General features: G+C 38.1%; 1 protein-coding gene across 1 annotated transcript; it reads right to left on the bottom strand.

The window, feature by feature from the left end:
* Positions 1–454: 454 nt before the first annotated feature.
* On the bottom strand, positions 455–16,566 carry LOC133563678 (retinal homeobox protein Rax). The gene is made up of 4 exons (XM_061917953.1): positions 16,380–16,566; positions 7,562–7,710; positions 4,850–4,948; positions 455–818 (listed from the first exon to the last, which is right to left on the bottom strand). Exons 1-4 carry the CDS (start codon positions 16,549–16,551, stop codon positions 630–632), a joined length of 609 nt encoding a protein of 202 aa, XP_061773937.1. The 5' UTR covers positions 16,552–16,566; the 3' UTR covers positions 455–629.
* Positions 16,567–21,306: the final 4,740 nt, after the last annotated feature.

The raw sequence follows: 21,306 nt of genomic DNA, 5'->3' as shown, positions 1-21,306 counted from the left end.
TAAATACCTTTTTGCCCCACTGTATGTTAAAGTTATGTAAAATATAAAATGTTATCTACAGTCTATATGACTTTATAAGGCATATGCAAAACCTCCTACTAACAATTTTTTAAAAGAGCATCAAACATTCATAATATATATTTTCTAGCCTAACTTGCAGATCTCCAATGAATTACTGTGTGCACTCTGAAGTGTCCTTAGCTTCCACTCTTTCCTTGAAATGTTTCTCCAATTTCCCCTGCTGACCTGCCAGCAACCTCAATTTACAAGCTCAAATTAAGATAAGGACAGGTTGTAGAAAAGTCAAACCGATGAAGACCGATGAAGGTGGCACATTATCTTATCTCTGGTAAAGAAATGTGCTGTCATGAGAATAAAAAATCTCCTGCACATAGGACAACATTTACAAGATTGGGGTCTTGTGCAGGTAAAAAAAAAAAAAAGCACAGACTGCTTTTGCTGAATGAAAACATTTATTTTGTATTACCAGGTTATATTATGATTTACGAGTCTTTGGAACCAGAATGCACACATCATGAATACAATTTGTTGTATTTGAATTGTACTACAATAGTTTGGATATATACATATAAACAACAATGTATTATTAGTCCATTGTGATGTTACTGTCACAACCTAATTGTGTCATGGCGTGCAGTAGTGGTCCCGATCTGGATCTCTGTGTCCAGAAGGTCAAAATACAGGCTTCTGTAATGCGTCATATGTATGGGTGGGAACTTAGCTGCAAGGAACAATCTTGATTGCAGTGACTCATGTGAGCAACAAGGCAGCCAGCACACTGCACCCACCTGTGGCTTCTGATGGGAAGATAGAAAAGAACACACTCTTTTAATTGCGGAAATAATTGAACATTGTGTTTAATATTGTGGTTGCAATTTGCAGTGTCGTAGAACAGCACCACAGGAGGGCTTTGGGGGCACCAGAAGATTTGAACGAGAGTCAATAGCAGTGACGTGCTGTCAGGGGAGGCAAGTGCAGGCAGTGCCTCACCTGACACCAGGTGGCTTAACCATGAGATGTTCCAAAACGAAGTAATAAAATAAAATAAGTGTTAATATTTCTCTTTTGGTTTATGCTTTCTATGGGATTTTGGTTTGTTTCCTGTATATTTTGATAATCTTCATGTTTCCTGATCAAAACAATGCAGCAGATGAGAAGTGAGGCAGACACAGGCGGTGCCTCCACGGCTACACATAGTGTGTAATGGGCGTGTGCGTGCCAGGGCGAGCATGCTTGTTGCCACGGGGAAAAGGCAGGGTATGAGGCAGCAAGTATCTGTGCCTCAAGGTACGGGGCGATATATTGTCGACTTGTAGTTCAATGCCTCAGCAGTACATTGACTCGCCACACTGGGAGAAGTGGGGGCGTTCAAGCTAGCAAACACAGGTCTTTCCAGCAGAAGCCAGTCTTTTTTTCTTTTCTTGTTTTTAAACTGTATTTATAACAAACATGGCATTTTTATTAGAGTAAGCCAGCGTTTGTGAGTGTTTTTTGTCAGATGCAAAAATATTGTTTAATTTCTTCAAATGAAATGAAATTAAATGAATGTGTCTGCCAATATGGAGGATTATATACTGCAGTGGTTCTCAAATGGGGGTACGTGTACCCCTGGGGGTAGTTGAAGGTATGCCAAGGGGTACGTGAGACCTTTTTTAAATATTCTAAAAATAGCAACAAATCAAAAATCCCTTATAAATATATTTATTGAATAATACTGCAACAAAATATGAATGTAAGTTCATAAACTGTGAAAAAAAAATGCAACAATGCAATATTCAGTGTTGACAGCTAGATTTTTTGTGGACATGTTCCATAAATATTGATGTTAAAGATGTTTTTTTTTTGTGAGGAAATGTTTAGAATTAAGTTCATGAATCCAGATGGATCTCTATTACAATCCCCAAAGAGGGCACTTTAAGTTGATGATTTCTTCCGTGTGTAGAAATCCATCTATCCATTTAATTTCCACGGCTTATTCCCTTTGGGGTCGCGGGGGGCGCTAGTACCTATCTCAGCTACAATCGGGCGGAAGGCGGGGTACACCCTGGACAAGTCGTCACCTCATCGCAGGGCCAACACAGATAGACAGACAACATTCACACACTAGGGCCAATTTAGTGTTGCCAATCAACCTATCCCCAGGTGCATGTCTTTGGAAGTGGGAGGAAGCCGGAGTACCCGGAGGGAACCCACGCATTCACGGGGAGAACATGCAAACTCCACACAGAAAGATCCCGAGCCCGGGATTGAACCCTGACTACTCAGGACCTTCGTATTGTGAGGCAGACGCACTAACCCCTCTTCCACTGTGAAGCCCAATACTGAAACATTTCAAGTAAAAAGTTTCCTCAATACCGACCTCGGTATTTTACTTGTTATAGAATTGATAGCAACGATTTCAGTGCCAAGTGAACTTTCTAAAACGATGAATACCTTATGTTGGAGGCACATATATCCACAACACATACAGAACTGCCAAGACAGTGTCAAATAAAACCATCTTCTTTGGTATTTTTGATACAACTGCAGGCCTCAAATTTTTAAAGTCAAGGCAAGTGTTGCCTTAAAGTAGTTTTAATATCATATACTTGTGTGTGTATGTATGTATATATATATGTATATATATATATATATATATATATATATATATATATATATATATATATAGTTTTAATATCATATACTTGTGTGTGTATGTATGTATATATATATATATATATATATATATATATATATATATATATATATATATATATATATATATATATATATATATATATATATATATATATACATACACACACACAAGTATATGATATTAAAACTCCTTTAGGTGTATGTATGTATGTATATGTGTGTGTATATATATATATATATATATATATATATATGTAGGTGTGGGAAAAAATCACAAGACTACTTCATCTCTACAGAACTGTTTCATGAGGGGTTCCCTCAATCATCAGGTGATTTAAAAAAAAAAAAAAAAAAAAAAAAAAAATCTCCTGATGATTGAGGGAACCCCTCATGAAACAGTTCTGTAGAGATGAAGTAGTCTTGTGATTTTTTCCCACACCTACATATTGCGCTCTACCACGGTATCGAGCACTATTCTCTGGATAATCCAATCAAGACACATATATATATATATATATATATATATATATATATATATATATATATATATATATATATATATATATATATATATATACATATATATATACACACACACACACACACAAATAATCAAATGTTAATAAATTCATATAGACTATCACAGTGGTTCTCAAATGGGGGTACGCGTACCCCTGGGGGGTGCTTGAAGGTATGCCAAGGGGTACGTGAGATTTTTGAAAAATATTCTAAAAATAACAACAGTTCAAAAATCCTTTATAAATATATTTATTGAATAATACTTCAACAAAATATGAATGTAAGTTTATAAACTGTGTAAAAGAAATCCAACAACGCAATATTCAGTGTTGACAGCTAGATATTTTTGTGGACATGTTCCATAAATATTGATGTTAAAGATTTCTTTTTTTGTGAAGAAATGTTTAGAATTAAGTTGATGAATCCAGATGGATCTCTATTACAATCCCCAAAGAGGGCACTTTAAGTTGATGATTACTTCTATGTGTAGAAATCTTTATTTATAATTGAATCACTTGTTTAGTTTTCAACAAGTTTTTAGTTATTTTTATATCTTTTTTCCAAATAGTTCAAGAAAGACCACTACAAATGAGCAATATTTTGCACTGTTATACAATTTAATAAATCCGAAACTGATGACATAGTGCTGTATTTTACTTCTTTATCTCTTTTTTTCAACCAAAAATGCTTTGCTCTGATTAGGGGGTACTTGAATTAAAAAAATGTTGACAGGGGGTACATCACTGAAAAAAGGTCGAGAACCACTGGACTATCATATAGTGTATGATCTAACTTGTAGTAAAGTTGTGTATAAACGAATATATAAAACACCATGCAATTTTCAGTCCATTATTGTTTACATCAGCAACTTATGTTCAACGTTTACAAAAAAATTACACACGTGGTCGTTGAAAGCCCATCCATCTATCCATTTTCTACCGCTTATTCCCTGTCGGGGTCGCGGGGTGCGCTGGCGCCTATCTCAGCTACAATCGGGCGGAAGGCGGGGTACACCCTGGACAAGTCGCCACCTCATCGCAGGGCCAACACAGATAGACAGACAACATTCACACACTAGGGCCAATTTAGTGTTGCCAATCAACCTATCCCCAGAGCCACGAATCAAAATAAACATTCACGTTACAGCACACAAACAACATCGACAAGTCGAGAACTGCTGAGTTTCGAGGGCAAACGATCGACTAATTTAGCACTCCTTTTTAATTATTAAATTAACCTACCGAAAGAAGTTGCTACATTTTTTCCCAACAGCCTGTAATTCTTTGTTTTATTTTTTGGATCAGTTCCTTACTCTGCATTTTGGGAGCTGCCTGACGTAAACTCTGTTGTTTATAACGATTAACGTTAATTATGCGATGTCTTAAACATTTGAAAATGTAAGGAAAAAAGTAATGTCGGGGCGATTTTAGTAATTTTATACGACGAAACAATTACGTTGCAATTGTCCATTTACAAGTAAAAAGTTAAGGGCGGTCACGGCACGTTCTTGCTGTCAATGCTGGTCCATTTTTTAGGGCAGTAAAAGTGAGAAGGGCAGTCGCGGAACTTGCCGCGGTTGCCGTGGTTGAAGTCGAACCCTGCCACTGTGTTCATGTTGCTTTATATCACAAACATTTGTACAATTTATGGAATGTAGGAAATGAAGAGATACCTCATAAAAGATTTGGGGATTCACAGGGAAGTGTGCTTGCTGAATATCTTTTAGGGTTTCACTTTTCCTCCATTTAGCTCGACGGTTCTGAAACCAGATCTGTAGAAGGGATACACAAAAAGGGAACATATATTTTTTTTAATTTCACATAATCTGCATTGTATTTGAAGCAGGCCAATGGCTTATTGTTGCCGACAGGTAGAAGTGAATTCTTGGACGCGCTGTGCAAAGATACAGGCTGGGTTTTGTGTAGTTATTAAAAGAAGACTCCTTTGCACATCAGGGGTGTCAAACTCAAATACAGAGTGGGCCAAAATTTTAACCGGAACAAAGCCGCGGGCCAAGGTTGAACAAATTAACCTTTTAATAGGGACCCAAACAAGTTTGCATTAAATATTGAACAAGCAAGGCTTATATAACTTTAGTGACATGCAAAATCCAGTTTCAAATAATAATAATAAAAACATATCAATGGCATATCAAATAACATTTAAATAAAAATGTTATGCCTTTTTTTCTATTTGCAATCTTCTGAGGTAAATATCAATTTTTTTCCACAGGCTAATAATAAATTCGAAAATAAAATAACAATAATGAATGAACCAAACATTCAAGCCTTGAAGTAGCAAGAGAAAATGCATGAATTAAACGTTAATTATTGGTTAGTTTGCTGGAAGTTTCCCGGAAGTCTTAGTGCTGCAAGGGGTTCTGGGTATTTGTTCTGTTGTGTTACGGTGCGGATGTTCACCCGAAATGTGTTTCTCATTCTTGTTTGGTGTGGGTTCACAGTGTGGCGCATATTTGTAACAGTGCTAAAGTTGTTTATACGGCCACCCTCAGTGTGACCTGTATGGCTGTTGACCAAGTATGCCTTGCATTCACTTGTGTGTGTGTGTGTGTGTGTGTGTGTGTGTGTAAAAGCCACAAATATTATGTGACACGCTGTTAGTACGGAGGAAAAGCGGACGTGACGACAGGTTGTAGAGAACGCTAAAGTCAGTGCCTTAAATGCACGCCCCCAATATAGTTGTCCAGGTGGAAATCGGTAGAAATTCGGGAGAATGGTTGCCCCGGGAGATTTTCGGGAGGGGGACTGAACTTCGGGAGTCTACCGGGAAAATTAGGAGGGTTGGCAAGTATGAGTATTAGCGGTGAATGCGGTGTTACAGCTGCACCGACGCTGTATAATACCGGCGGGCCAGCTCTAATGCTAAATTGATATTGCCTCAAGGGGCAAATTAAATTACACGGCGGGCCAGAGTTTGACACCCATGCTTTAGATTATTATTCTACACATGTAACACACTCACCAGTGACCAGCACCTACCTTCAACCCTCCAGACAGCCTCACACATAACACATTACTCCTTAAAGGCCTACTGAAATGAGATTTTCTTATTTAAACGGGGATAGCAGGTCCATTCTATGTGTCATACTTCATCATTTCGCCATATTGCCATATTTTTGCTGAAAGAATTTAGTAGAGAACATCGACGATAAAGTTCGCAACTTTTGGCCGCTAATAAAAAAGCTTTGCCTGTACCGGAAGTAGCAGACGATGCGCGCGTGACGTCACGGGTTGTGGAGCTCCTCACGTCCTCACGTTGTTTACAATCATGGCCACCAGCAGCGAGAGCGATTCGGACAGAGAAAGCCACGATTTCCCCATTAATTTGAGCGAGGATGAAAGATTCGTGGATGAGGAAAGTGAGAGTGAAGGACTAGAAAAGAAAAAAAAAGGCGAGGGCAGTGGGAGCGATTTAGATGTTATTAGACACATTTACTAGGATAATTCTGGAAAATCCTTTATCTGCTTATTACTAGTGTTTTAGTGAGATTATATGGGACCTGAAAGTTGGAGGGGTGTGGCCACAGGTGTTGTGACCGCCAGTGTCTCCGTTGGGAGGAGGTAAGAGAGTCCGCAGCTGCAAGAGGATGCAAGCTCCGCTCATGTCTACGGTAAGAGCCGACTTATTACCACCACTTTCTCACCGAAACCTGCCGGTTGACATGTGGTAGAGAACCATGTTCGCTTGACCGCTCTGTTCCATAGTAAAGCTTCACCTTCGGGTATGTGGACAAGGAAACACCGGCTGTGTTTGTGTGGCTAAAGGCAGCTGCAATACACCGCTTTCCACCTACATCTTTCTTCTTTGACTTCTCCATTATTAATTGAACAAATTGCAAAAGATTCAGCAACACAGGTTGTCCAGAATACTGTGTAACTATGTGATGAAAAGAGATGACTTTTTGCCGTGAATGGTGCTGGAAGAACCTGTCCGCTACAACCGGTGACGTCATCATACGCGTCATCATTCCGCGACGTTTTCAACAGGATACTTCGCGGGAAATTTAAAATTGCAATTTAGTAAACTAAAGCGGCCGTAATGGCATGTGTTGCAATGTTAATATTTCATCATTGATATATAAACTATCAGACTGCGTGGTCGCTAGTAGTGGCTTTTAGTAGGCCTTTAAATGTGATTCTGTCTTTTAAACCAGTCTAACAGTAAAAACAATTCATGCTTAAACATGGGTTGATTTTGGTGGTGACTTGAATATATTAGGTCTTAAGTATCCTATTAAAAAAAGGTGTTGTATGATGTATTATATGCTTAGATAGTTTAATATGTACTTTAATGGAACAAAACTCGGTCAGAGTGTCAATCAAAAAACCATGCTCCTCGTGCCTAACACGGCAAGCTTGCACACCTGTATACATCCCAAAGTCAGGTGCAGACATGAAGCCAACTGCTCTCTGGTGTTAACATCCGGGTAGTGAGTCTGCTGGAAGACATTCTCCAGCTCCTGCACCTGGAGCGGTGTAAAAGTCACCCTGGTTTGTCGCTTTTTTCTCACATCTGTAAACAAAGAGATTGGAGACTGTAACTGCTACAAGCATCTTACAGACAAAAAGGAATGGTAAAATGTACATGTAAAAGTCATTAAGTAAAAAAAAAAAACGCAACATAAGAATTACCCAGAATTCCAATGCATCCATGACTCTTGGCTATATTATACACCCCACTAGCACGAAACCAGCCCCCCCCCACGCGCCGGTTGAGGTGGGCGGGGTTGGGGGCACGTGGATGCATTGGAATTCTGGGTAATTCTTATGTTGCGTTTATAATGTGTTACAGAGCCATTGTTTTCCAGAAATGTGTTTGGTGTGGGTTCACAGAGTGTGGCGCATATTAGTAAGAGTGTTAAAGTTGTTTATATCACAACCATCAGTGTAAAAGGCATGTCTGTTGACCAGAGGTGGGTAGTAACGCGCTACATTTACTCCGTTACATCTACTTGAGTAACTTTTGGGATCAATTGTACTTTTCAGAGTAGTTTTTATGCAACATACTTTTACTTGAGTATATTTATAGAGAAGAAACGCTACTTTTACTCCGCTCCATTCATCTACATTCAGCTCGCTACTTTTTTTATTGATCTATTAATGTTTGTTTGGGTTTTTCAAAGTAGGATCTACGCATGCCTGCGTTTCACCAATCACATGCAGTCACTGGTGACGTTGGACCAATCAAACAGAGCCAGGTGGTCACATGACCGTCACACCCGACTCAAACAAGTTGAAAAACTTATTGGGGTGTTAACATTTAGTGGTCAATTGTACGAAATATGTACTGTACTGTGAAATCTACTAACAAAAGTCTAAATCAATCAATCAAAAGTGTATAGGAAAAAAGACACTTTTCATTTCAACCGTACTTCCCGTCAAAAGCCTAAAGACTGATCGCACAGTTCCTGTCTTCACAATAAAAGTGCCGCTCCATCGCGCCTGCGCTAACAAAATAAGAGTCTCCGAAAGCCAGCGCAAACAAGCGAGCAAGCTACGGAGTTTGCTGCCAATGTATTTCTTGTAAAGCGTATAAAAACGAATATGGGAGCTGGACAAATATAAGATGCCAAAAACCAACGACTGTCATGTGGTATTAGACAGAAAGGAGGACTTTTTTTCTCCTCCATTTGAAAACGTGGACGTTATCAGCACTATACTGTCTGATTCCAATCAATGCAAGTCATCAGAATCAGGCACTACACCAACTTATATTCTTGTGTTCATGAAAGATAGGAATCTATGTGTTAAACATGCATGTATATTCATTAAAACATCTTCAACATGTCAACAAAAACGGCGAAATAAATAAATATGATATGTGTGTTTTTGTATATGATATGTGTGTGTATGTATATGTATATATGAGGTAGATCACCTCGACTTGGTCATTTATTAAGTAATAGATTAACGTTGAAAAACTTATTGGGGTGTTACCATTTAGTGGTCAATTGTACAGAATATGTACTGTACTGTGCAATCTACTAATACAAGTTTCAATCAATCAATCAATCAATCAATTAATCAATGAATCCCTACTGAGGCTATGGTGCTGTTAAGTTATTGTGGCTCAATGTGCCTTAATTTTTTTTTATTTTAATGTACTATTATTTAATATATATTATTGTTTTAGTTGCTTAAGAGATATTCCTGGCTCTGAATTTGTTTGTTGCTATTTTTATGTTTTTGTGCATTACTTGTTGCCGTAATCATTAAACAAACAGGTTACTCATCAGTTATTCAGTAATTGAGTAGTTTTTTCACAACATACTTTTTACTTTTACTCAAGTAAATATTTGGGTGACTACTCCTTACTTTTACTTGAGTAATAAATCTCTAAAGTAACAGTACTCTTACTTGAGTACAATTTCTGGCTACTCTACCCACCTCTGCTGTCGACCAAGATTGCATTGCATGCATGCCTTGAATAAGCGCAGGAGTGAGAAGAGGTTTTAAATTAATTAGCGCCCCGGCGGCTATTCAAGGAAATACGGTATTAAGAAATGTGTTATAATGAACAAGTACAAACAGGGTGGTGTAAAATTCTGGATTTCACAACACTAAACAACACCTTCAAGATGAATTTGATAAGACACTATTTGCAAGACCCTACCTCAATTTGGAACTTCATTTCTCATCATGTATTTTCTAACGTTGGAGGCCTAAAATTTTTGCCATTGTGTAACTTGTCATGATTTGTGGTCCGGTTTATGTTTTTGTTTTTTTCTGTTAGTTTTAAGACTCCATTTGTTTCTTTTTTTAGTTTCCATGGCAACTAATTAGTTTCACCTGCCTCTGGTGTTCGGGACACGCACCTGCTAGAGTCAAGAGAACATTATTTAAGCCTGTCTTTGCCAGGGAGTCGTCCTGGCGTCATTGCTTGTTTTCATGAGATCCCATAGTTCATGTTGTTCGATTCATGCCGTGTCCACATAAGTCGTGTTTGTTTCATTCCACAGTTTTGTGTTTGTTCCCCGCCATAGTTTCTTGTTTGTTCCACGCCGTAGGTTTTGTTTGTTTACCTCATGAAGTGCCAAGATTTGTAGTTAGATTAATAAATATGTTCCTACCTACAAGCCTTGTCCGGAATAGTCCGTTTGCATCCCGGGAGAACAAACCTCGCGACATGACTACAACATTGATAGGATTCCTGTTGCTCTTTCAAACTTCCACAAACAAACACTTCTGGCATGGTCTCTTATATACAAGCAGTTTCTCACCTATGAAATATTTCATTTGGAACAATAAAGACATATGTTACAAAACAAAATCTATTTTCCTCAACAATTGGTTCAACAATGATATTTTAGTGAGTCGGCTTTTCAATAAGGAAAGTTAACTTTTTAATTACCAATAATTTCTCAACCATTTTAAGGTCCTTGTGACTCCCAAACAATTTGCCATTGAATTTGATGCTATTACAACAGGTATTGTTATGTTGTACAGGGTTTACTCATCTCCTCTTTCTGCTGTAAAAATTGTGAATGATCCACTTGACACTCTTGTGGAGAAACTTTGCTTTGATCAGAAAAATCAGCAGTTTATTCCAAAATGATTGTGTCTGTCTCCTATGTAATTGCGCTCTGGAATACTGTTGTGAATGACATCTGCTCGGTCAAAACGGGATCCCTTCCTAAAAAGGTATTTACTTCCCAACAAAGTAAAAGAGATATCTTTTAAAAATAATTCATCGTTATTACCCTGTAAAGACTGCGATGGTTAGATACAAGAAAGACATTGATGTTACCGGCACCTTATGTAAAATGCATCCAGAGACTGTTTACCACCTGTTTTTGACTTGTGAAAGCACTCGATCACTATGGCAGGGCATCTGTCGCTTCATGCTGGACAATATTCATGACAAATTTGTGCTTTGTTTTAAAATATGTGCTATTTGGATTTACACTGTATGAAAAAAAAAAGTACATTAATTTTACATTTGCAAACTCATCTTAGCACTTTAATTGGTTAAGTTTTGTATTCATAAATGTAAGTTTCTCAATACCTGACCTGTTTTTTGTGCCTTTAAAAAAGATTTAGAACTCTACATTAAAGGGGAACATTATCACCAGACTTATGTAAGCGTCAATATATACCTTGATGGTGCAGTAAAAAAGACCGTATATTTTTTTAACCGATTTCCGAACTCTAAATGAGTGAATTTTGGCGAATTAAACGCCTTTCTGTTTATCGCTCTTTTGGCGATGATGTCAGAACGTGACGTCACCGAGGTAAAACCATTTTCATTTTCAACATATTGCAAACACCGGGTCTCAGCTCTGTTATTTTCCGTTTTTTCGACTATTTTTTGGAACCTTGGAGACATAATGCCTCGTCGGTGTGTTGTCGGAGGGTGTAACAACACTAACAGGGAGGGATTCAAGTTGCACCACTGGCCCCAAGATGCAAAAGTGCCGAGAAATCTGCCGCCAGACCCCCATTGAATGTGCTGGAGTGTCTGCACATTTTACCGGCGATGACAGACATGGCACAGAGATGTATGGATAACCTGCAGATGAATTTGCAACGATAAAGTCAACGAAATCACAAAGGTGAGTTTTGTTGATATTTGGTCGCGGCGTGACTGCCAGCTAATCAATGCTAACATGCTACGCTAATCAATGCTAACATGCTATTTACCGGCGGTGCTAAAGCAGACATGGCACAGAGACGTATGGATAACCTGCTGATGCATTTGTAACTATATTACCTTTCCTTCCACCCACATTTAATGCGAAAAAAAACACCAAACGACGGATTTAAGTTGCTCCAGTGTCAAGAGATGCGAAAGTCCTGATCGTTTGGTCCGCACATTTTACCGGCGATGCTAACGCAGCTATTCGGCCATGCTATGGCTATGAATAGCGTCAATAGCTATTCGCTCAATAGCTTCAGTTTCTTCTTCAATACTTTCATACTCCAATCATTCGTTTCAAAACATGCGTAATCTGTTGAATCGCTAAAGCCGCTGAAATCCGAGTCTGAATCCGAGCTAATGTCGCTATATGTTGCTGTGCTATTCGCCATTGTTTGTTTACATTGGCAGCACTATGTGATGTCACAAGAAAATGGATAGTGTCTTTGCAGAGAGCGAAAAAAAGGCACTTTAAAGCTTTTTTTAGGGATATTCCAGGACCGGTAAAATTTTGAAAAAAACGTCAAAAAATACAACAAGCCACTGGGAACAATTTTTATTGTTTTTAACCCTTTTGAAATTGTGATAATGTTACCCTTTAAAACATTAATATGTATGGCTTGTACTTGTATAGCGCGTTTCTACCTTTAAGGTACTCAAAGTGCTTTGACACTACTTCCACATTCACCCATTCACACACTGATGGAGGGAGCTGCCATGCAAGGCGCTAACCAGCAACCATCAGGAGCAAGGGTGTAGTGTCTTGCTCAAGAACACAACGGACGTGACGAGGTTGGTACTAGGTGGGGATTGAACCTGGGACCCTTGGGTTGCGCACGGCCACTCTCCCAATTGCGCCACGCCGTCCCTATAATATATATATATATATGTATATATATATATATATATATATATATATATATAGGCTCACTCAATTTCAGTTAATAACTTAAAAGTGGAACACAGCATCATCGTTTTCACAACTTTTTGGTTGTTAGAGGTAGAGTGTTTTAATGTACAGTTCAAAATCTGTAAATTCAAAGTAACTAAAATAGAATGCAATACATATATAATCAAAAGTAACTAAACTAATGTGCAATATATATATTGCATTCTATTTTAGTTACTTTGAATTTACAACCCTCTACTGCTGTTTTGTACGTTTTTTGTACCTACTTTGATTATTATTTCTCAACAGTTTGTAAATGTATAAAGGTTAAAAAAAAGACTGTCACAGGCTGACGCAAATCTTTGTTGACAGAAATGTTCCAACATTTTTGCAACATTAAACATCATTAGTAAAATGGAGGCTTCTCAGAAGGTGAGATAACTCCTGGAAATTACTGGCTTAGAAATGACAAAGGTATACATGTGTGTGTCCAAAGTAAACAGCTATTAGAAATACAGCCTATGTTATCTACAGATAATGTGTCATGAGACATGTGAATATAGATTGAATAAAGAGGACTTAAAAGGAAATTAAATGAGGACAAAAATACCTACATGCGAGGCATATTGATGCAATATGTACATACGGCTAGCCTTCCATCCATCCATTTCCTACCGCTTATTCCCTTTTGGGGTCGCGGGGGGCGCTGGCGCCTATCTCAGCTACAATCGGGCGGAAGGCAGATAGCTAATTAGCATCAATTAGTTTGCAGTAATGCAGTGACTAAATATGCCTGATTAGCACCACACACAGGTCAATAACATCAACAAAGTTCACCTTTGTGCTTTGACATTAAAAATTTGGTGGCCAAAATGAGACAAAAAAGGAGTGGCATAAAACATGTCTTAGAAAGTTGTGCACGTAAACCAGACTTGGGCAATAATTTTGACACGGGGGACAAATTTAGAGAAAAATATCTGTCTGGGGGGTCGGTATATCTATTTTTAGAAAAACTAATACAAAACCTCACAATAATGTGTGACTGAATGCTAAAAATGTTATGACAGACTACCTCAAAAACGGAATGGAATTTAAATTTTTCTATGAATGATAAAATGTGGAATATTGAGAAAATATGAATGTCACAGCCTCTCTCAATCGCCATATTTTACAATGAAACCAAATGCAACAAACACAGCGAAATATGAAAGTGAAGGGTACAAAAACAAAAAACATCTCCAATCTTATATATCTGATACATCACTAAGCTTTAGAGCTTTCTTGTAAAAATCTCTTTCCACGTCTGTCTATGACACTCGCATTTCAGGCTCAGGAAACACTCTGTAGAAACGCTTCCCGCCCACAGTGCTTGGTGCCTCGTCTGACCTACTGTGATGTAGATTACCATAGTAACTAGTTGGGTTGTACGGTATACGGGTAATAGTATAGTACCGCGATACTAATGAATCATATTCGGTACCTCTGAAAAGTACCAGTCCGCCACACCTTAAGATTTTTTGTTAAAATAAAGCCAATAATGCAATTTTTTCTGGTCCCCTTTATTTAAAAAAAGTACTGAAAATTACCGAAAAGTATCGAAATAGTATTGGTATCAGGACAACACTAGTCACTAAAATATCATGCGAAAGTGCAGATTTCAACCATTGAAATACTTTATATAGTTGAAGACTTACGGTCTTTAGAAAACATTACTGCAGATCATACACTTTGCATCTTAAAGAGTTCAAAAAAATATTTGGGAATGTCGGCGGGCCGGATTGAAAAGCTTAACGGGCCGCATGTGGCACCCAGGCCTGACGTAAACAAACTATGAGGAGTTCAATGACCGCCAAAATTAGTAAGACAAAACAGCGCTTGCCAAATAGTCTCTAATAACTGAAGCGTCTTTAATATAAACAGTGTGATTTATACCAATTATGGAGGTTTGTGTCATGTTTGTCCTCCTACAGAAACCATATTAAAACAAAAAATATATTTTTTCCCCTCATCTTTTTCCATTTATCATACATTTTTGAAAAAGCGTCACAGAGCCACTAGGCCGGCACTATAAGAGCCTAATGCGGCTCTAGAGTCATGGGTTGCCGACCGCAGGCTAGCCTTAGATGCAGCCTTGCCTGTGCTTTTCTGTGCATTTTGAGTTTTGTACTTTAGGTACTCTTTATAACTGCACACCGCCTGCCTTTTGGGGTCACATTTAACAAGAATGACCTCATTCTACATAACATTATAGTTTACAAGAATACAGTTGTTGTATTCCTATTTAAAAAAAAAATACAGTTATGGAAAGAAACTTGTAGTGGTAGGTGAAAATGTGTAATATTCTGAGAAAAAGTCATAAAATTACTAGAATTACATTGTACTGTTACATGAAATCGTAGTAATAGTTTACAAGAATAAAGTTGTAATATGACAAGTATAAACAATTGTACAGTTACATAAACCAGTAAAAGTAGAAGGAAAATAGTGTACGTGTAAGAAAGAAACACAAATAGAATGTTTTGGAAAAGTTGTACTTTCTCAAGGATTACATCCCACTGTTGAAAGAAATAAAGTCGTAGTTTACAAGAAAAAAGTTTGAGTATAATACGAATGAGGTAAAACATTTTATAGTTAAGGGAATAAGTGAAGTGAAGTGAATTATATTTATATAGCGCTTTTCTCTAGTGACTCAAAGCGCTTTTACATAGTGAAACCCAATATCTAAGTTACATTTAAACCAGTGTGGGTGGCACTGGGAGCACGTGGGTAAAGTGTCTTGCCCAAGGACACAACGGCAGTGACTAGGATGGCGGAAGCGGGAATCGAACCTGCAACCCTCAAATTGCTGGCACGGCCACTCTACCAACCGAGCTATACCGCTATAAATGTGTAGCGATAGCCACCAAAAAGTTGTAATATCCGGAGAGAAAGTTGCAATGTTACAAGAAATATGTCATACTGTTACATAAAACAGTAATTGTAGAATTAAGATAGAATTAAATTATATTTTTAAAAAAAAGTACTGGTACAGGAATAAACTTGGAGCGGTAGAAGAAATAATGTTGCTATTTTAGAAAATAAAAATCATGTTCCGAGAAAAAATATTATTAAAAAAAGTCATTTTTTGATGAATAAAACTATTGGGTGGAACCCTGAAACAATTAAGTTGTAATTTAATAACAATACATTTTACTGTTACAAAATTAAGTCATAATGTTAAGAAAATATAGTCTCCTAATTACAATAACATTAACAATATCATTGAAATAAAGTCTTTGTTTATGAGAATATGGTTATAATATCAAAAGTATAAAAACAAATCGGAGGTTACAGTTAGAAACTCATAGCAAACAATAAAAACATCATAATGTTAGAAAAAAAGTGAAAAAGTCAACAATTCCCCAGCATACAGTCATAATTTTCACAAAGATGACACATGAACATTGAGCAGTAGTCTGGTTCATACTGTACAACTAAATATATCTTCATAACATTTCATGCTCAAACTCAACACAAGAGGGGAATTTCTGTCAATTCAGTTTTTTACTCGGGAACATACAATAAAATATACAGTCACATTAATTGTATTTTGAAGTGTACCTTGAACAAATGAGTTATTTCGAAGCACATATCACTGTGGATAAATATAAAAACATACCTGTGCATGAATTGTGGTTAGATACCCTGCTGTTCTCCATAACAAAAGACCGATTGTGATGAGCTTCTTCTCTGACACAAGTGGGCTTCCTCAGAATCTCTTCAATGGAATGAGATAAATGTTTGCGTGGTTCCTGATCGGAACTTTTCTCAGTACTATCTTTGTCCCACATGGTATTAACCTTTTTGTCTTAAAATGACCCTTTACTGGAAGCACAACCCCTTCCAAAAACTGTGTGAACAACAGCTTAGGTTGAGAAAACAGTTCTGACTTCCTCCTCCTGTCTTTGGTACTTATCTTGCACTCTGCTCCCTGAAAGATGAGGAGATTCAAGTTGGCCTCCTTCACCTGTGGGCATGTGTTTAACCTCCATCACATGACCACCGTGCAGGAGGGGCGACGGGTGTACTTCTAGGAAAAGCCTAATCACCATCCATTGTTAAAATTCTCCAAGTCCGCAAAGAGTACGCTCACACCTTGATCATTACATCGGCACCGGCTTATCAGTCATGCATTATTTCAAAAACATTGCTTGTGTTGTTGCGGCAGCCTGAGATAGACTGAGTTGTAAAACATAGTGGATTTAGAGGGCAGATCCTTTTTTTTCGTTCTTATCATTAAATTCAGTGAAAAGATTATCTTTATGATCTTGGCCTCTCTGTGGCCTCTCACACTGAAGTTGAACTCTCAGAAACATTTGCTTAAGAGGCGGATGCTGACATCTTGTGGTGTGTTCTGGCAAGAACTATGTAGGTAAGGTATTAGACCTGAAAGGCATACTGAAAGCCACTACTAGCGACCACGCAGTCTGATAGTTTATATATCAATGATGAAATATTAACATTGCAACACATGCCAATACGGCCGGTTTAGTGTACGAAATTAAAATTAAAAATTTCCCGCGGAGTTTCTTGCCGAAAACGTCGCCGAATGATGACGTTTGTTTGTGACGTTATTGGTTGGAGGGGACATACTAGCTCAGCACCACTTACGGCTAAAAGTCGTCTCTTTTCATTGCATAATTACACAGTAATTTGGACTTCTGTGTTGCTGAATGTTTTGCATTTTTTTCAATTGATAATGGAGACTATAAAGAAGAATGCTGTTGGTGCAAAACAGTGTATTGCAGCTGTCTTTAGCACCGAGACAGAGCCGGTGTTTCTTTGTTTGTTGTGAAGCTTCAACACAGAGCGGTCAAGCGAACATGTTTCTCTACGTCAACCAGCATGTTTTTGGATGGGAAAATTGTGATATATTTATCTTACCGGAGACATCAGTGGATTATTCGTCCTCTTGCAGTAGCTGTCAAAAGAAGCAGGTGTGAGCTTGGCTCCTCGGCTTCTCTCTGAGACATTGCGTGTTCACCGCAGCCATCCGACTTTGAGGTATGCCTTTACAATCTCACTAAAACACTATTAAAACAATAAGCAGATAAGGGATCTTCCAGAATTATCCTAGTAAATGTGTCTAATTACATCTGAAACGCTCACACTGTCACCGCCCAGAGCCGTCGCTTTTTATTTTATTATTATTATTTTTTTTTCCAAGTCCTTCACTATCAATATCCTCATCAACAAATCTTTCATCCTCGCTCAAATTAATAGGGAAATTGTCGCTTTCTCGATCCGAATTGCTCTTACTGCTGGTGGCTCACATTATAAACAATGTGAGAATGTGAGGAGCCCTCACACCGGTGATGTCACGCGCACATCGTCTGCAAGGCTTTTTTATTAGCGACCAAAAGTTGCGAACTTTATTGTCGATGTTCTCTACTAAATCCTTTCAGCAAAAATATGGCAATATTGCGAAATGATCAAGTGTGACACATAGAATGGACCTGATATCCCCGTTTAAATAAGAACATCTCATTTCAGTAGGCCTTGAATGAAGAATGTTTGCACTTGGATGATCTTTTTGCTAACAACTTCTTGGCACTGTATTCGAAATGAAATCTACATGGTTGAAAAGCAATATTGTTTCTTTCCTGTATTTACCGTAATTGTAAATTAAGGTCTGTTAAGTGAGCAGAATAAACACCCATAATACTGGGAGGAGAAGATGCGGATGTAGGTATGGTATTGGCTGTCAGAACTACTTACAGGTATCCAGGGGGGTCACTAGATTTGAAGTATACTTGCACTTGCAACATCTTTTAGCTCACAACTTCTCGGCACTGTATTCCAATTACACAACAAACACTGAATACATCCAAATGTTTAAAAGTGGAAGTGCAAGAGTAGTGTTAGTCATCTTTAGTAAGCGTGAGATGGCCCAAACACATACAGTAAGGAAAATGTTGTTGCAGAGCACTACAGAGTTGACCTGAACACAGAAGAGGTTTTGGTGGAAAGAAACATTCTTGACTGGAAAACAGAGGCTGGATGTCCACCCAAAGATATGTTGTCCGTGCACAACCTCTTTGATTCAGAATTGTTGCACTTGCAAGATTTTTTTGCTCACGACTTGTTGTTACGGTATTAGAATTACACAGCAGATACTGCTGATATCTAAATGGTTGAAAAGCAATATTGTTTGTTTCCTGTATTTACCGTAATTGTAAATTAAGGTCTGTTAAGTGAGCAGAATAAGGGGTGCAATTCATTTTGTGTCTCTGTCTTCATAAATATGCAGAATCTAGACTGCAATATTACATACATCTTACTAAATTGGCTAAATGTCAACACTTAGTATGCTAACAGTTAGCATGCAGGCAAAAAAACAACAACAATATATTTGGCTTAGTTTTGATATCTAAAAAACTGTCTAAGCTGCTAACAGTTAATTTGTTACCATGTTAACTGTTGGCCTTCTATCAAGCTAATGCCACGTAAAACATATCGATTACTTTTAGTTTGTTTGTTTTTTACTTAAAAAATTGTATAACATGCTAACAGTTAACATGATAGCATCTTAACTTAAGTATGGTAGCACTCAGTACGAAGAGTGTCAAAGGTGTCGATTGAGTTGAGCATTTTGACTCTGAAATAGTTACATCTTGTGGGAAAAGTTTATTCTGGAATACACCGAAATTCATCCATCCATTTTCTACCGCTTGACCCTATCTCAGCTGCATTTGGGCGGAAGGCGGGGTAGGCCCTGGACAAGTCGCCACCTCATTGCAGGGCCAACACAGATAGACAGACAACATTCACACACTAGGGCCAATTTAGTGTTGCCAATCAACCTATCCCCAGGTGCATGTCTTTGGAAGTGGGAGGAAGCCGGAGTACCCGGAGGGAACCCACGCAGGTACCGGGAGAACATGCAAACTCCAAAAAGAAAGATCCCGAAATTATCAATTAAAATTTTAAATTCTACTTACTTTAATTTCGATTTGCAATTCTACTTCCCTGTGATGAGGCGGCGACTTGTCCAGGGTGTACACGTCTTTCAATCAATCAATCAATGTTTATTTATATAGCCCCAAATCACAAATGTCTCAAAGGACTGCACAAATCATTACGACTACAACATCCTCGGAAGAACCCACAAAAGGGCAAGGAAAACTCACACCCAGTGGGCAGGGAGAATTCACATCCAGTGGGACGCCAGTGACAATGCTGACTATGAGAAACCTTGGAGAGGACCTCAGATGTGGGCAACCCCCCCCCCTCTAGGGGACCGAAAGCAATGGATGTCGAGCGGGTCTAACATGATACTGTGAAAGTTCAATCCATAGTGGCTCCAAGACAGCAGTGAGAGTCCCGTCCACAGGAAACCATCTCAAGCGGATCAGCAGCGTAGAGATGTCCCCAACCGATACAGGCGAGCGGTCCATCCTGGGTCCCGAATGCAGCTGAGATAGGCTACAGCAGGGGTAGGTAGGGAACCTATGGGTCTGGAGCCAAATGTAGCTCTTTTGATGACTGCATCTGGCTCTCAGATAATTTTTAGCTGGCATAATGAAATAATTCCGCTGGTAATCAGTGTCAAAAATAACGTTCAAAAGATAAAACATTGTCATGCATTTTAATCCATCCAACCGTTTCCTACCACACCTGTTAAAGAAGTGACATTAAAGGTCAAAGTATTTGATCTATTATTGGTTAGCTTCAGAATAACAATGTTATTAAAAGGAATAGGATACTTATTATTCTCTAAAAATGTTGGTCTTATTTAAAAATGCACGCATTTAGTTGTATTCAGTGTTAAAAAATATTATATGGTTTTCATGCCAAAAAGGTTCCCGACCCCATTGGGCTAGAGCAGTGGTTCTCAAATGGGGGTACGCGTACCCCTGAGGGTACTCGAAGGTAAGAGGTACGTGAGATTTTTTTTTTTTAATCTTCTAAAAATAGCAACATTTCAAAAATCCTTTAGGAATATATTTATTGAATAATACTTCCACAAAAAATACATGTAAATTCATAAACTGTAAAAAGAAATGCAACAATGCAATATTCAGTGTTGACAGCTAGATTTGTGGACATGTTCCATAAATACTGATGTTAAAGATTTCTTTTTTTGTGAAGAAATGTTTAGAATTGTTGCGACTTGTCCAGGGTGTACCCCGCCTTCCGCCCGATTTTAGCTGAGATAGGCGCCAGCGCCCCCCGCGACCCCAAAAGGGAATAAGCGGTAGAAAATGGATGGATGGGTGGATGTTTAGAATGAAGTTGATGAATCCAGATGGATCTCTACAATCCCCAAAGAGGGCACTTTAAGTTGATGATTACTTCTATGTGTAGACATCTTTATTTATAATGGAATCACTTGTTTAGTTTTCAACAAGTTTTTAGTTATTTTTATATCTTTTTTCCCAAATAGTTCAAGAAAGACCACTACAAATGAGCACTATTTTTTTCTCTGTTATACAATTTAATAAATGCGAAACTGATGACATAGTGCTGTATTTTACTTCTTTATCTCTTTTTTTCAACCAAAAATGCTTTGCTCTGATTAGGGGGTACTTGATTTAAAAAAAATG

Source organism: Nerophis ophidion, linkage group LG12 (genome assembly GCF_033978795.1).
Source record: "Nerophis ophidion isolate RoL-2023_Sa linkage group LG12, RoL_Noph_v1.0, whole genome shotgun sequence".
Lineage (NCBI taxonomy): Eukaryota > Metazoa > Chordata > Actinopteri > Syngnathiformes > Syngnathidae > Nerophis > Nerophis ophidion.
Note: the sequence above shows the minus strand (reverse complement) of the source record. Positions and strands in the feature narration are given on the sequence as shown.

Excerpts from the sequence above, each read along its gene's own strand:
- LOC133563678 (XM_061917953.1), bottom strand. The coding sequence starts at position 16,551 with ATGTGGGACAAAGATAGTACTGAGAAAAGTTCCGATCAGGAACCACGC. Across the intron at positions 7,711-16,379 it reads TAACCACAATTCATGCACAG|ATGTGAGAAAAAAGCGACAA; the intron begins GTATGTTTTTAT and ends CTTTGTTTACAG. Across the intron at positions 819-4,849 it reads ATCCCCAAATCTTTTATGAG|AAGCCACAGGTGGGTGCAGT; the intron begins GTATCTCTTCAT and ends TCTTCCCATCAG.